General features: G+C 43.8%; 2 protein-coding genes and 2 long non-coding RNA genes across 5 annotated transcripts; 1 reads left to right on the top strand and 3 right to left on the bottom strand.

Moving 5' to 3' along the window:
- Positions 1 to 236: 236 nt before the first annotated feature.
- Positions 237 to 5169, bottom strand: LOC127301519 (probable folate-biopterin transporter 6). Of its 2 annotated transcripts, XM_051331775.2 has the most exons (5): positions 4578 to 5166; positions 3129 to 3388; positions 2941 to 3039; positions 2345 to 2518; positions 237 to 1070 (listed from the first exon to the last, which is right to left on the bottom strand). In XM_051331775.2, exons 1-5 carry the CDS (start codon positions 4969 to 4971, stop codon positions 462 to 464), a joined length of 1536 nt encoding a protein of 511 aa, XP_051187735.1. In that variant the 5' UTR covers positions 4972 to 5166; the 3' UTR covers positions 237 to 461. The 2 variants fall into 2 exon arrangements, with proteins under 2 accessions (XP_051187735.1, XP_051187736.1); XM_051331776.2 differs by lacking the exon at positions 2345 to 2518 and having other exon boundaries at positions 4578 to 5169.
- On the top strand, positions 5157 to 5832 carry LOC127301522 (uncharacterized). The gene is made up of 2 exons (XR_007852137.1): positions 5157 to 5283; positions 5642 to 5832. It is a non-coding gene; the product is annotated as an uncharacterized lncRNA (long non-coding RNA).
- On the bottom strand, positions 5743 to 7628 carry LOC127301521 (uncharacterized). Its single transcript, XR_011745434.1, has 2 exons — positions 6901 to 7628; positions 5743 to 6145 (listed from the first exon to the last, which is right to left on the bottom strand). It is a non-coding gene; the product is annotated as an uncharacterized lncRNA (long non-coding RNA).
- Positions 7629 to 10308: 2680 nt separating this feature from the next.
- Positions 10309 to 13578, bottom strand: LOC127301518 (pentatricopeptide repeat-containing protein At4g30825, chloroplastic). Its single transcript, XM_051331774.2, has one exon. The coding sequence runs from the start codon at positions 13370 to 13372 to the stop codon at positions 10586 to 10588; it is 2787 nt and encodes a 928-aa protein (XP_051187734.1). The 5' UTR covers positions 13373 to 13578; the 3' UTR covers positions 10309 to 10585.
- Between the last annotated feature and the right edge of the window lie 1136 nt (positions 13579 to 14714).

Raw genomic sequence — 14714 nt, 5'->3', positions numbered from 1 at the left:
GAGAAAAAAAAATCTAAGAATTTCTATCCTCTGAACTCATATATTTTTTTTTTTTGAATAAGAGATCGTCCCAACAAAGATGTCATTTTGTCAGTAAGTACCTCAGTTCCCACCAAAAGATGTTCCATAAAGAAAAGATGTTCAGCAAAGATGTCATTTTGTAAGTAAGAATATGGAAAAAAATCTAAGGATTTCTATCCTCTAAACTCCTATAAAAATCTTTTGAATAAGAGACCGGTCCAACAAAGATGCCATTTTGTCAGTAAGTACCTCAGTTCCCACCAAAAGATGTTCCATAAAGAAAAGAACATAATTAGTGCAGTGGTATCTAAGCTGCTGCATTGCGCATCTACCAACGTCAACAGACAGTTCTTCCAAGTGAGTACAACAACTAAATCACTGGTATCATTTGTTTTTCTTTCTGTGTGTGTGTATGCGCGTGTGCAACATCGGAGTGTGGATCATTCACCATCAGTATGAGAACTGAGCTTCCCAAGTTGCAACAGTGTCTCTTCCTCGTCACTGGCGGAAGCTACCGTGGAGCCGGAGTTCAGGAGGCTCTGTGGAAGCAGCACGTCGGTCTGGTCAGCCGTGGGCACCAGGAAGATGGCGCCCAGGGCGGACAGCCGCAGCAGGTTCCTTAGCAGCACAGCGAGCCAGAGGTTGCTGAAGTCTGTCCTCGTCACGTGCAGAGTCCGGAGCACGATGGCGCCATTCGTCTTGGCCGCCAACATGCCGATGCTGTCGATGCACATGAGGAGCGCGAAGAAGGTGCCCTCGGCGCCCGGCGGGCACAGCTTGGTGCTCAGGACCATCATCGGCATCAGCCGGACGCGGCTGACCACCCGGGACACGCTCTCCTCCAGGATGACAAACACGGCGTCTGGCACACCCAGCACGAGGTTCCATCGGAGCACGAAGGTGAGGTCCAGGAAGCCCGAGATGCCAAACAGGAGCTGCGCGAAGAAGAGGATGGTCCGGAACGGGTAGTCCTTGAAAATCTTGTGGTATATCAGGACGCCCACCATGGATGCAACTGCGCCGATGGCATGCACCACTCCCACAAATTCCTGCAGGCATGGAGATGAGGATAGTTTAAACAAATATGAGTTTTCCTTTTTCTTTCAAACAGGTGTATGAGTCCAGATGATAAGTAATTTCTTCAATTCACAAGGGAATATACTCACTACGCCGATCGACTTCTCTCCATTGTATCAAAAGCAAAAACATTCAGCCTACTGTGGAACGAGGGATTGAACTGTTTCCTCTGAAGCTCTAGTGTTCCTATTTCCAATCATGCCCTCAAACAGTGCGAGCATAACATCATGCAATGGTTGATCATGGAGGCTATGCACCTGCCTTTCAATTTAAGCTCTAGATCTGGGCCTGGCGGCATGAAGATCCTTATGTACTAGCCTAAGGTTATGAAAGTTTTTTTTGGGTAATATTCCACTTCATCTTAGGGACACTGAGGACAGCATCGTGGAACAAGCTTGATTGTGGGACCAGGAAATGCATGTCTGCATCCCAGATTCCTAGATTTGAAGGATGACACCTTTTATCTAGGCCCCCTTTCTGATAGATCTTGATTGTGCTACAATCAATTGTCGGAGACTGAACGGTGACTGGTGAGTTAGACCTCAGTCTTCTCTATTTTCTTTCAAACTTTTCTTAGTTTTGTCTTGGGTACTTCTAGTATTTCATAACTATCCTTCGGAGAGAGAGTACTAATGATGAAAATGAAAAAAAAAATCCGAAGGGTGGTCCACCCTGATTCCAGTTCACTCAGTGGAACAAAAGAGAAAATCATCAGGAGGAAAAGATTCCAAGCGAGGAATTTGTTGTTTTAGATGACATGCATGATACATTTTTTTGTACAAATACTCTTGAGAGCAGAATGTTCTAAATTTCTAAGGCTGATTTGGTGTACTGATCTGATCAACGTCAGTTCAACAGAATACAAATCAAATTCCTTTGGTATTGCTTCTAGTTTCCTAATTCAATACACAACTCCCTTCACCTCTATGATTAAGCTACTTTTTTATCAACCTAAATTTTTTGAAAATATAGTCAACATCAACTTTTAGTTTATCCATATTCTAAAGGGAGTTAGATAAAAATTTCATAGACTGCAGGAGCTACAAAGCATGCCACATACTGATGAAACATTTTATCTGTATCGGCTGAAAACTTGTCTGAAACATTCTATAGTCATCTGACTCATGTACAGGATGGCCATTTGGTGGGCCAAGACATTATGATACAAAACAAGACTACCTTTACTCTGTGTAATAAATCTAATAGTTAGCAAAAGGATTAAGAAGGTCATAAAGAAAACTTTCACCTGTGAAAATCCAGGATTAGGTGGTTCCTTATTAGTGTACCAGTAGAACTGCCCCTCGTGGGTGCTGATGCTGAGGGCCAGGGAAAGGAACATGTAAAGAGATGGCTTCCACACTACTGGATACTTTATTGTTCGAGCCATCCCTTTAACTGCCACACTAAGCTTGTAAAAAACCTGCATTCCATTAGCATCTCAATAAGAAGCAAACATTTTCGTTAGTTTTGTGTTTCTTTTCATCATTAGACTAATACATTTTACATGTACAAGTGCACTTGCTTCAGTTCACAGGTTCAGTTATAGTTCATTTGAGATAGGTATAATTTTTTGTAGACAATATATCTGAAGAGCTCCAGTCACTGAAACATCAGATTCATGTTATAACTGGAAGCTGAAATTTGCTGATATGGCATGCATTCCAGAAGATTAATGTATAAAGGCCCACATTTCAGCTTGGCCAGGCCAGTTTACATGAGACTATGGCAAGATGCAGTGATAGATTATCCAGTTTGCTCGCATATAGACATTATTTATTTTTGCTGAATTTCAGTGCGCACGAAAAACAGAAGTAAATGGAATAAGATTGCTGATCAACATACCTTCTCTTTCACATTATGCTGATGTTTTTTCAGCTCATATATGTAAAACCCTAGGAAAACCAACATAGCAGGAGGTAAAGCCAATACACCTAATGCACCCTACATTAAGGCAGAACCATGCAAAACTTAATTTCTCTGACAAGTCGCACAAAATTGAAACTCAACTATTATTTTGGACTGTAGTTTACCTGTGCCCCAAGATGGTGGACAAACATGCCGCTTGTAGAATACCCAATAAGTGCACCTAGAGACGATGAGAATGCACAAAGGCTCTGCATGTCTGGGGCCAATGCTGGCTTATCAATACTGTTCTTTGCAATGCATGCATCTATTGTGACATCTGCAATGGCAACTGCCGTTGAGATTCCCACAAAACAAAGTACAGCAGAGGTCACTGATAGTCCGATACCCATCGCAAGAACAGCTGTTGCAGACATTCCAAGTATTCCTACAGTGACAAGAAATTAGGGATTGATCAGTGACATCTATAATTGTGCTAAATAACAATGATGAACAACACCTTATAGACACTTGTGATGCACGTTAAGGGCACAGCAGATGTTACTGGATAGCCCAGTACAAGTTAGAACTTAGAAGGTAGAACAAATGCTAGGACACCGATGCACTTTGAAACAACAAGATGTGAACTACGGAAAAAGCATGTAGACGATAGGGAGAAATGCAAATTCACCATTTCTAGAAGATTGCAATCATAACAGCCATGAAACTTGGAATTATTCAATTTGGGTCAGACTAACAGTGTCATAGGACACCCCAAATAGCAATGGCGTGACATAGGCCTTACATAAGCTTACTATATTTGTATATCTCCAATGGTTCTCGTTGATTACTTTTAATTATGGCCTACCAAATTAAGTTCTAGTTAACATTTTTTAGCTTGTTCAATTTTTTTCTGAGACATTTGAACCCACATCATCAGCTTTTATTATATAAGCAATGCTTATAAGGGGGAAATAACTCTTAGAGATCAAACAAAGTCAAACGAGCTAACATCGCACAGATGATAGTTGCCGGGTGTCCAAAATTGCAGACATTTAAGAATCCTACAAACAATGCAGTTCATACAACGGAGTGCAGTCACAGTGAATTAACAAAGAGGCTGACATTGATATGCCCACAATAAGGGCAAAATAACATAATGTTCCAAAAATTGTACCAACTAACTCAGATCAAGTCAAGCAGCATTAAAAAATGCAGACATTTTCAAATATCTGAACCTACTCCACATCGCGGTTGCGACCTACCGAACCTACTCCACATCTCGCAGTTGAGACCTACTGAACCTACTCCACATCATCACATTACAAATAGAACAATGGTCTAAAGATCCTCCACCAGGAACATAAACTGCAATTAACATGCCATTACCACGGAAATTCTGTATAAACACCGTGAAGCAGGTACCTATGGGATCTGGCGACCATGATGGATCCAAGATGCCCCATGTCACCGGGCATATGTGAAAAACTTATGTTCGTTTGTCCCACACTCTGATTCTGAAGCCAACATCTCCAACTAGCAATATCAATCTAGTTATATCCTAAAAAACAATATCAATCTATCTATATACAGGCTGAAGAAATGACAGCCTCATGTCCCGGGATATGGGGGCTGACCTGAGAAGATAAAGTAGGGGCGACGGTGGTAGCCGCGGACAGGGAAGACGTCGGTGAGGATCCCCCAGAGCGGCTTGAGGACCCAGGGGATGTAGAAGAAGACGGAGAGGAACTGCACGGTGGCCGGCTGCACCCGCTGCACGTCCTTCCAGTAGTAGTCCGACGCCACCCGGAAGAAGGAGCCGGCGAACCCCTGGTTGAGCCCGAACACCAGCACCACCCCGGCCACGAACGTCGCGCCCAGCTCCCGGCACAGCATCTGCAACCACCGCACCGGCTGCAGGGCCGTCTCCACCAACCCGCCGCCGCCGCCGCCCCCGCGCGACTCCCCCGGCGGCGGCTCGCTGGCGGCGAGGTCGTCCATCTCCATGCCCCCGTTCTCTTCTTCCCGCATTGATCCTGGATTCCTACTAGTGGACGAGCTCGATGGGGGGATCGCGAGCTAGGAGAAGGCCGTGCTCACACGCAGGAGCCTCAAAAGTGGGATTTTTAATGGAAACGAGCTCGGCATTTTGATTTGTTTATGGGGAGGGAGGCGTGGGCTGGACTGGGGAAGACTCCATCTTCGAGGTTCAGACAGAGGCTGAGGAAGTAGCGGTGTTGGGGAGGTGAAGGTGGAGCTCAGCTGAGCCGCAGCCGTCAGCGTTGACGAGTGACGAGTGCCTACTAATGGCGGAATTTCCGTCACAAATTGACCAAATCCATCGTAAGCTTCCAAATTCTTCATATGTTGACAAAATGCGAACTGTACAATTAAATTCAAAGTCAAGAATAGATTAATTACTACTCCCATCAATTTTCTCCTTCAGTTCTAACTAGTTGGTCCACAGGGCTGTAGGATCTAACTTCCCTTTCCACCACAAAGTAGAAAAAAAAGGAGAATGAACACACCCTCTTCATCAGTTGATGCACTTGGCCATATAGTATTGGATATTCAACGATATTGCTGCCAACTAAATCGGCTAACAATAATATAAATAAACAAAAAAAAAACTAGGTAACCCGAAATTGATCAACTATATGCTATTTTCATGACAAATTACACGGGCATTTTTGCTTTGCAGAAATTTTACAGGATTTTAAAGGAACTAGCAAGGACAGACGCGGCGCCCAGCCAAGAGTTGAAGAATGGAGGATGTTTTCTTGTTAAACTACAATGGTGATGTGGAGGTGTAATAGTAAATGGCCGATAAGCAATACGTTAAAAAATACATTGTTATGTATTGTGGGAAAATCTAAGGCACGAAACTGATCATTTTGTTTTTTCATACAATGTGTACAACTGATATGCATATGCAGGGCATTGACTGTGGATAGTAAGTTTCGGTACATAGAAACAACTGAAGGCAACGTCACAATCGCTGCCTGGGTGGTACTGTAGAGGTTCGGACCGGATGGACTCATCGGTGGTGCACTTCTTGTTCCGGTTCATCTTCTTGGGTCCTTATCCTGTAATATTTACTGATGAAGTGGGCGATCTTATCAATGCTCTCCATGAAATTTCGATGCTTTAGTTTGCCATTGATTCGTTCAATGTGATCCAAAGTGGTCTCTGTGGGTTTGTGGGCCTATCATCATATTGCATACAAAGAAATCATCAAATTGGCACAAAGCAAAAGCAGTAGTGTCTAAGTATTTATTTTTCTCAAATCATGTATATTTTAAAACATTCATAGGTGTATCCTGCAACTTTCCTTTTATTATAGGAAAGAGTAGCTGCCAGATACATCAAAATAACCATGAACTACAGCCTATGCGCTAAGAGTAGAATAGGTCTGCATCACCAGCAAACCTGAGAAGGAATGACAGCCAAAATTCTAAAATAAGCATTTAAATCTCAAAACGGGTTCTTTACAATTTATATGACACTTTCATTCGGTTAACTATTTCTATTTCTCTGCAAATCGTGTGCAGAAATACACCACTTTTCCTTGGTCACCTTTCACTGAATAGAATACTGTGCATGGGAGGAAATTCTTGGGTCGTTTTTTTAACTAAAACCACGACACTTACTATGCATCGAACAGAGTAGCGTATAATATAACAAAAAATTGTGACATTGGAAGAGGACTATTGCTAATTTATTTTGTAGCACTCAAAAGAGAACTACTAATTTGTTTAGCTAAACATTGCCAACACATGTCAACCTGGCAGAGTAACAGGATATCATATGGGGGCTAGCACAACTGAGTTGGCAAATTTTACTTTCAATGAACTACAAAATAATTTTGCATCTCAATTAATTAATGTCGAATGTGCAAGGAACCTGAAAGCAAGTATTATATGTATGTAGAGTACAGAGTTGATGAGAAAAGGAATGTACTGTGCAATACATCGCATCCCTCTGCACACTCGTATCTGTGTTTCTCCTTTTCATGCTTCCTGAAGGAAAACCATTACGCATGTATTCAGGGTTTAACCAGCAAATCTATGTATGGACCCCTCCAATAAAATTAACCGTAAACCATATTCTACATAAGTAATTTGGGTCACATATAACACAAATTGGAAATAATGAGAAAAGGATATATTGGGCCCTCAAACCCTCAAAATCCTTCATTAGCTATTTTTCAAAGAGAAGGATGTGATAACACACTTCTAAGGAGAGCTTGATTGTGACAATATTGAACCTTTGTCTATGTGATAATCTTATTCATGACTCTGAACTAATGAAAGAAAGATTATATACTATGGAAAAACTTCAACATGCCAATTCTGAAGGCAGACCCAATGCTGATAATGGATAATGTTCCGGACATATAAAAATACAACTACTAAACAATATGTCATATGAGTAGCCTAGTAAAGCTGTGGAATTTAAATTCGACCAAACATTGGATATAAGTCCCTTATGAAGCTCAATATGCTACTGTTTCAACACCTCAATACCCTACAAAAAGTAAGAGAGGAAGTACAAAAAATGGACATCTATTGCAAAGCAATGACTAAAAAGTTACCTTTGCAAGAAAATATAATTTCCCATGAAGATTATGTATTACTACTTCACCTTATGAGCTTGCCATACGAATAGAAATGAAATATCCTTTTCATCTTTACCTTTGGAAGAAAGCGGCAAGTGGATGATCCTAGCTCTTGCGCAATGTAACATTGTCAATTGCTCAATCGAGGCGTTCTTGAAATTAATTACATCACCAGCAAGAAGTAGAAATAAGCACTATAACATATCTGCAGACAAAACACCACAAAGACTTCTCAGATAGAAGTTAGTAAATGGGAGGTGCACAACTTAGTCAGCAGATCCAGTTGAGAGATACAAATGTATGATGGTGGCATACATAATACTTGCTAGACACAGTGTGCTTTAACCTAGCACGAAAACTATATTTAGAATAGTGGCACGATGGCAAGGAAGGAAAACAAGGGAATTCAGTCACCACCACCAAAATTCTCCATAACCGTTCTAAGACCTGGTGGCAACTTTGCTTAATTCATACATGGTAGCAGAATTGGGAAAAAATAGCAGAACAAAAGAGTCTGAACCATCCGAACTTTTTGCCCTTAAAGAAATCCTAAATGTACCTCCGTTGAGAACTCGCCTTTAATTCTACTCAGGAAGAGTTTAAATTTAACCTTAAGAGTAAATTCGTCAAGCATGCATAATGCGTCTTACTTCACTCGGAGGCAACAGTGGAATATTTTTTAATAAACATGGAATTAATACACCCAGAAGAAATGATCCACCTATTTCCAGTAAGAATCGCCTTTAACTGTTTATCTCAAGATTCATTTCTTACAAAATATAAGCCCTCAATCAAAGTATTTGAGAATAAGAGATACTTCTAACTTATTGCACAAACAGTGTAACATGTAAGACAATGCTTGTTCCACCATTGCCTTATGAGTGCTTGACCTGGTGGTTCAACTTTCCTCTATAATGCAAAAGACAATATTCATTGATCACATATCTTGTAGGCTTTAGCATCAAAACAAAACAAAAATGAGATATTTCGGGACAAAATAATAAGTAAACCTATGAAAGCGAGTGGTGTGAGTAATTGGTCCAGCTCACCCAGGTACCTGGAGGCAGCGAGGATTTAAAATGTGCACTATTATAAAATCATGTACCTGTAGGAATTTAGAGAAAGGATAAAAATAAATTTAATTTAGAGAGCATGTCCTCCAGTACTTATCTAACATGACAGGGATTTGGATGAACCAAACCAAAAACAGAAAGTAGCAAGACGACCTTATTTCAGTAGCTCCAATTTAGACTGTAACCATACTAAATCCCAGATGATACTGATGCCATGGAAATCCAGATCTTAAACAGCAACTGATCTGATGAAGCAGCACATGGATTTAAGACATTAGCGAAAGGAGTTGTCAGTGTCCAAAGGGAGTTCTCACCTCAGTCCCATCATGACCATCCCAATGGTGAGCGTGACCGGGACCAGCACCTGGCTGAAGAGCAGGAAGACTGGCATGATGAACGCGAGGCACACCATGCATGGTGCCCGCCAGCACCAGCCCTGCAAACACCAGCAGGAAGCGTCCAGCGGGAACAACGTCGCAATCCCCTCGCAGGCCCTGCCGCTTTTGGCTTCCCATCCAGGGACCGGCTTCCGGTAGATTTCGGCAGCCGGCACCATCGGCCAAGCCCCCGCCCGCCAGCGACTCCTCTTTTTTCCTTCCCATGGTGGCCTAGCTCATCTGCGACCACGCCACCATCAGCCTGGCGAGCCGAATCGACCGCGTGCCCATCTAGGAGAGTTACGCCTCTTGAAATAATCAGATTTTTTTTTGAGAACGCGCCCGAGCTGGAGGAATCCCGGGGAGGCCGTCGCAACAGTCGGGAAAGTAGCACAGGCCGGCGATCTGGGTCGCCTCGGGAAAGCCGAGCTGCTCCTCCGCGCCGCCGGCTGCCAGGGACGAAGAGAAGGGCGAAAGTGTGAGGGAGAAGAGGATGTAGACGGCAGCACCAATCTCCGCCGGCCACAGGAGAAATCTAAGGGACAAATCTCTGAAGATCAATAATTTAACCAAAAGGGAGCAACACGAGAATCAACACAATAAGAAGAAGAAATCAAAATAAGACCAGCAGAATAAATAAAATTACCAGAAGAAGCGCTGGCCGCCGCGTCGCCTATCAACACCGCCTCTGCGCGCACAAAGCGCACCACAGGCCCCGCCAACAGCCAACCCCCTCAACCACCAGCACGCGCCCTCCCACCGACGACTCCTCAATCAGCAGGAACTCGAGCACAGGCACGGCCGTGCAGACCCACGCGCTGATCCCGGCACCATCACAAACAAATCGAAGTCGAACAAAGAACAGGAGCTGGAACAGGAGCTGACGGCCGAAACCAAGAAGAGAAGGAAGGAAACGACGGAGGTGGAAAGGAAATCTCGAGAAAAGACTGCCGACAACCCACCACCGCACCGCTTTACTATGCAGTGGGGACCAAACCATGTAACAGCGGCAGCAGCAAAGAAAAGACTATGTCCACCCAGAATTAAACACGAGAGAAAAACAACGTGACGTCAAAGTAAACTGAAACGGAAAGGCACCCCCACAAATACACACGAAACATCAATATAGCACAACAAAACACGCGTCAGCACATCACATAGGTAAAAAGTAAATCAGGAAAATTAAGAAAAAACGAAGTTGTTAAGGTTTAATATAGTACTTATTTCACAAGAGAGCCTGAATAAAGGGCGCAGAAACCACATGGACATCCTGAATATAACAGGAAAAGAACAAGCCACCTCAAAATAGAACTTCTCGTTGACTTCCTTTAATCCATCATCCAAGTTTCAAGTTACTGTCATGGTAAATTTACAATTGTATGATAAGTATGATATAACTTCCCATTCTTGATTTACACCGACTGAATTTCATCTACAAGTTTGTAAACCCCTGTAACAGATACAGAACAATCAGGCAATCAGCTATGCCGCTTTGTACAACAGCACTATATATGTATAGACTCAGATTGAGGAGGCGGTGTTTCGCAGCATTATGCGCAACCAAAACCTGAATGCTATTATGCTCGAGTTCCAACCCCTACAACTCCTGTTTGCTTCATCCAGAGGGACCACTTGACTGCTTCTAGGAAATTTTCGTTCCTTTGTAGAGCTGCTATCAGGTTGCTGTATGTTACTCGATCAGCGTCAATACCTTTAATCCTCATCTCCTGCATCAGCTTGACAGCATCTTCGGGCATTCCCGCTATCCCGTAAGCCTTTATCAAGGTATTGTAACTGTACAGGTCTGGTTCAACGCCGCGGCTCTTTAGCTCTGAAAGAACACAGGCAACGCCTTCAATCCAACCCTTTCTCCCATATATATTCAGCATAATATTGTAAGTGTAATGGTCGAAGTCGCATTTCGCTCTCCTCATTCTCTGCAAAACAGCAGAGAACTCCTCCAGTTGGCCTGACTTTCCGTAAGCATTCAGCATACAATTGTATGCCTCCAGAGAAACAGGAAATCCCGCATCCTGCATCTTCTGGACGAAGTAAGTCATGCTGCGGAAATCCCCACTTTGCGCATACGCTGCAATGATAGTATTGTATGATATGGCGTCTGCCAGTCCATGCTTCCGAGCCATGTTTAATACCTTTTCAGCCCATTTGAAAAGCCCAGCTTTTCCATATATATCTAGCAATACATTTAGGGTAACAGTGTTAGCCAAGTGTCCTAGCTGAATCATTTCTTCAAAAATTCTCGAGAGCTCGTCAACTGGTATGGCTGGCCCACAGCAGTTAATGATGCAGTTATACATGGCTTCATCAATTTCAACTTCACTCTTTAGTATCGAATAGTATGTATCAGTCAACTTCTCGAACTGGCCACACTTTTGGTAAGTCCGAAGCATATCAAGAAAAAGGTATTTATCAGGAACTATGTCTGCTTGTTTCTCCATATCTTCCAAAACTGAGCAAGCATCTTCTGGCCTTCCAGCTTTATTATACATCCGCACAATTACACTATAAGCAATCATGTCAAGCACACAAGCTGAAGCTTTCAGTTCAAGGTACAAAGTTTCCGCATCAGCAAATCTCTCCATGGTGCTGAAAACATCAATCATACTGCAAGCAATGCGGAGATTTGGTTGCGTTCGGGACTTTGGCATCACATTGTAGATCCTTACAGCATCTTCATAACTGCCAGCCTCTTTGCAAGAACATATCAGGATATGGTATAAACTGTCCTCAAAGTCAGAATCTTTCCACTTCTTTTCACGCAAAACACGGAGAGCTTCTTCCAATAAAGAATTTTGAACAAACGATGTTACCAAAATAGAACATGAGGTAGCATCAGACAAGACCTTCTTGTAGAAGCATGACTGTAGAATTGGAAGAACCTTATGCATCTTTTCAACTGCTCCATATGCCCGGACAAGAATAGTAACAATTGACGAACACTGGCAGCCTGCTGCCCTCATGTCCCTAAGAATTTCAGCGGCGGCTTCATTGTCATCATGTCTTGCTGTTAAGTTAACCATTGTGTAAAAGTTGGACGCATTTGGCTGAAAACCGGATCTCTTGAGCTTCCTGTAGTACGAAATTGCCTCTTCATGTTTGTCCGCTCTACCAAATCCTTCTACCATTGATCTATAGGTGGTTTCATCAGGAGCTAACCCTGCACCCTCAAGACTGTCAAAGCATTCCTTCGCCTTTTCCATGTCAAAAACCTTTCCATACCCTGTAATCACAGTATTGTACGCCACAACATTTGGGGCAACTCCTGCATCCACCATGGACTGCAAAACAAATTTTGCCTCTTCCATTTTACCCTGCTGACTGTAAGCATTTAGCCGCACTAACCAGTTTTCCCTGTTTGGAGTAACTTCATCATCTTCCATCAGAGCAATAACCTCCTCGGACCTGGCGAAAAGGCCCGACCGAGTATACAGAGTAACCATAGCCGAGTACGCATTGACACACTTAACACCGCATTCACTCATTTTCGCAAAGGCGAATTCAGCCTCCCTGAGGCTCCCCGTCTTCTGATAAAGGCCCATAAGCATACCAAATGTAGACGCATTCGGCTGCACCCCTCTCTCCAGCATCATGCTAAACCACTTTGTTCCCCAATCAACAAGCCTCCTCTTGGCACAGACGTATATCAGCCCGTTGAACGCCCGAGCGTCCAGCCGGCAACCTGAAACGGCAACCATTTCGTGGAGCAGCAGCTCGGCCCTCCTCCAGTCCTCCTTCCAGGCAATGGCTTGGAGAGCCAGGTGGTAGGCGCCGGCGTTCCCCGCTAGCTTCCCGTTGGCCCTCATCCAGACGAAGAAGTCGAGCGCCTTCACATCGCTGTGCTTCTCGAGACGGATCAGAACGGAGTTGCAGTCCTCGACGCTGGACTCGCGGCTGACGCCCGACAAGATCGCGTTGACGCCAGCGTCGTTCACCAGAACTCTGCGAACTTGCGTGTCTTTTCTCACAGGGGCACGCCTGGGAGCTACATGCTTTGCCGGCTTGTCCCCGCTTGTTGGTGCTCTTCTCCATGGCCTGCCCCCTTTGTTCCTCCCTGCAGAACTCCTCTGGGCAGAAGTGATGGCGTCCGCGATATCCCGACCCGAATCCGCCGTCGCAGTTTCAGATGGGCCGGATGCACACAGCGTGGACGCCGCGATGCCGCCGTCCTGGGGAGAGCAAACCACGCCATCCTTCAGAGTCGTCATCAGATGGCTCCTCCTTCTGGTGTCGATGAAGAAGCCATGGCATGCGGCAGCTCCGCCACCGGCGTGCCGCCGGTCCGCGGCGTGCCCGACCCTGTTTGGCAGCACCCGGGAACCGAAGCCGACCAAATCGAGCCCCATCTCAGCTCCCGGCAGAAATCAGCTGACGTTGGGCATGGAGGATCCGGATGGATCTCCACTCCAGTTGCAGTAGAGCGGAGGAGGACTGGAGAGTGGTGGCGAGGTGAGTGTGAGGACGGGAGAGGGATAGAGAGTGGGTGATGGGGGAACAACCGTTGGAGATGGAGATGCATCGCCTGCCTGCCGGAGGCATGGGCGTGCCCTCAGATTCAGTCGTCGGTCATTTCCTTTTAAACCAACATCCTACTTTTATCCGAGAACATCCAAAATCGAACACAACAAAAATCGAACAATTCTGAAGTTACATCAAAGTCTTCCAAAGTAGGCAAGTAACTATCCCTAATTCCGTCACCCCATCTCAAGGCACGCTTGTTTTAAAGGATTTCATGAGATTTTTGGTTCTTTAGAAAATTTTCTTACAAGGTATGTTTGCTTTGTAGAACTATAAACCATACTAGCAATGGTGGGCGCGGCGGCACGCCGCGCCAGTACGGTGGATAGATGATGAAAAATTAGGTGAGATAACATCAATACATCCATTAGATTGCAATATGTATAATAAATTGGATCAACTAAAATGGTTGGTCTGCTATATACTTATGGGTTTCTACCATGCCTAATTATGATGGTTACTGTTTCGGCCCATTCAAAGAGAGAAAAGAAAAACATGTGTGAGAAGAATCGAGAGAGCTCAAATATTTGTGAGTGTCGTGGGCAGAACCTAAAGAGCACAATGGCTAGTGAAATGCGTAGAACATCTATTTGTTATCCCTCTCGGTATATTGCAGGTCATTCTATAATTGAGCCTGCTAGGTATTCCATGTAGGTATAATTTTTTGGTTTCACCATATAAGATAAGCATTTTCGGTCACCACAAACATACACATAATAAATCTGGAAATCATAATTGTAAACATACATGCAATGCAATGGCAATAAGGCGCAACATTTAGATCAAGTAATAGCTCCACATAGCAATATAGGATCACTGCAATTCAGAGATCCATTACATAGATAGAACCCAAATAGTATCATGGATTACTGTGCTGGCAAAAAAAAAAGTTTGCGGAAGTCTAAACGCGACCACGCTCAATGCGTACAATGATTTTTTGCATCCACTATTTTCAAAAATTGTTGCATCCACCGAGAGCCCATATTGTAGGTGGAGAACATAGTATCACCTTCTGCAATGTTGTTCTCCTCGACAAACTCATCCCATTCACGATCGATAAAGAGTAAAGACACGGATCCAACTCGCCATGTGTCCCCAATCGTGCTACCGAGTATGATTTTATGAGGAAAATCACCAATGATGTGTTGATAGAACCCCTTTGGGATCTTG

Source organism: Lolium perenne, chromosome 5, assembly GCF_019359855.2.
Source record: "Lolium perenne isolate Kyuss_39 chromosome 5, Kyuss_2.0, whole genome shotgun sequence".
Taxonomy (NCBI): Eukaryota; Viridiplantae; Streptophyta; class Magnoliopsida; order Poales; family Poaceae; genus Lolium; species Lolium perenne.
The sequence above is the reverse complement of the archived record's forward strand: the minus strand, read 5'-3'. Positions and strand labels throughout refer to the sequence as shown.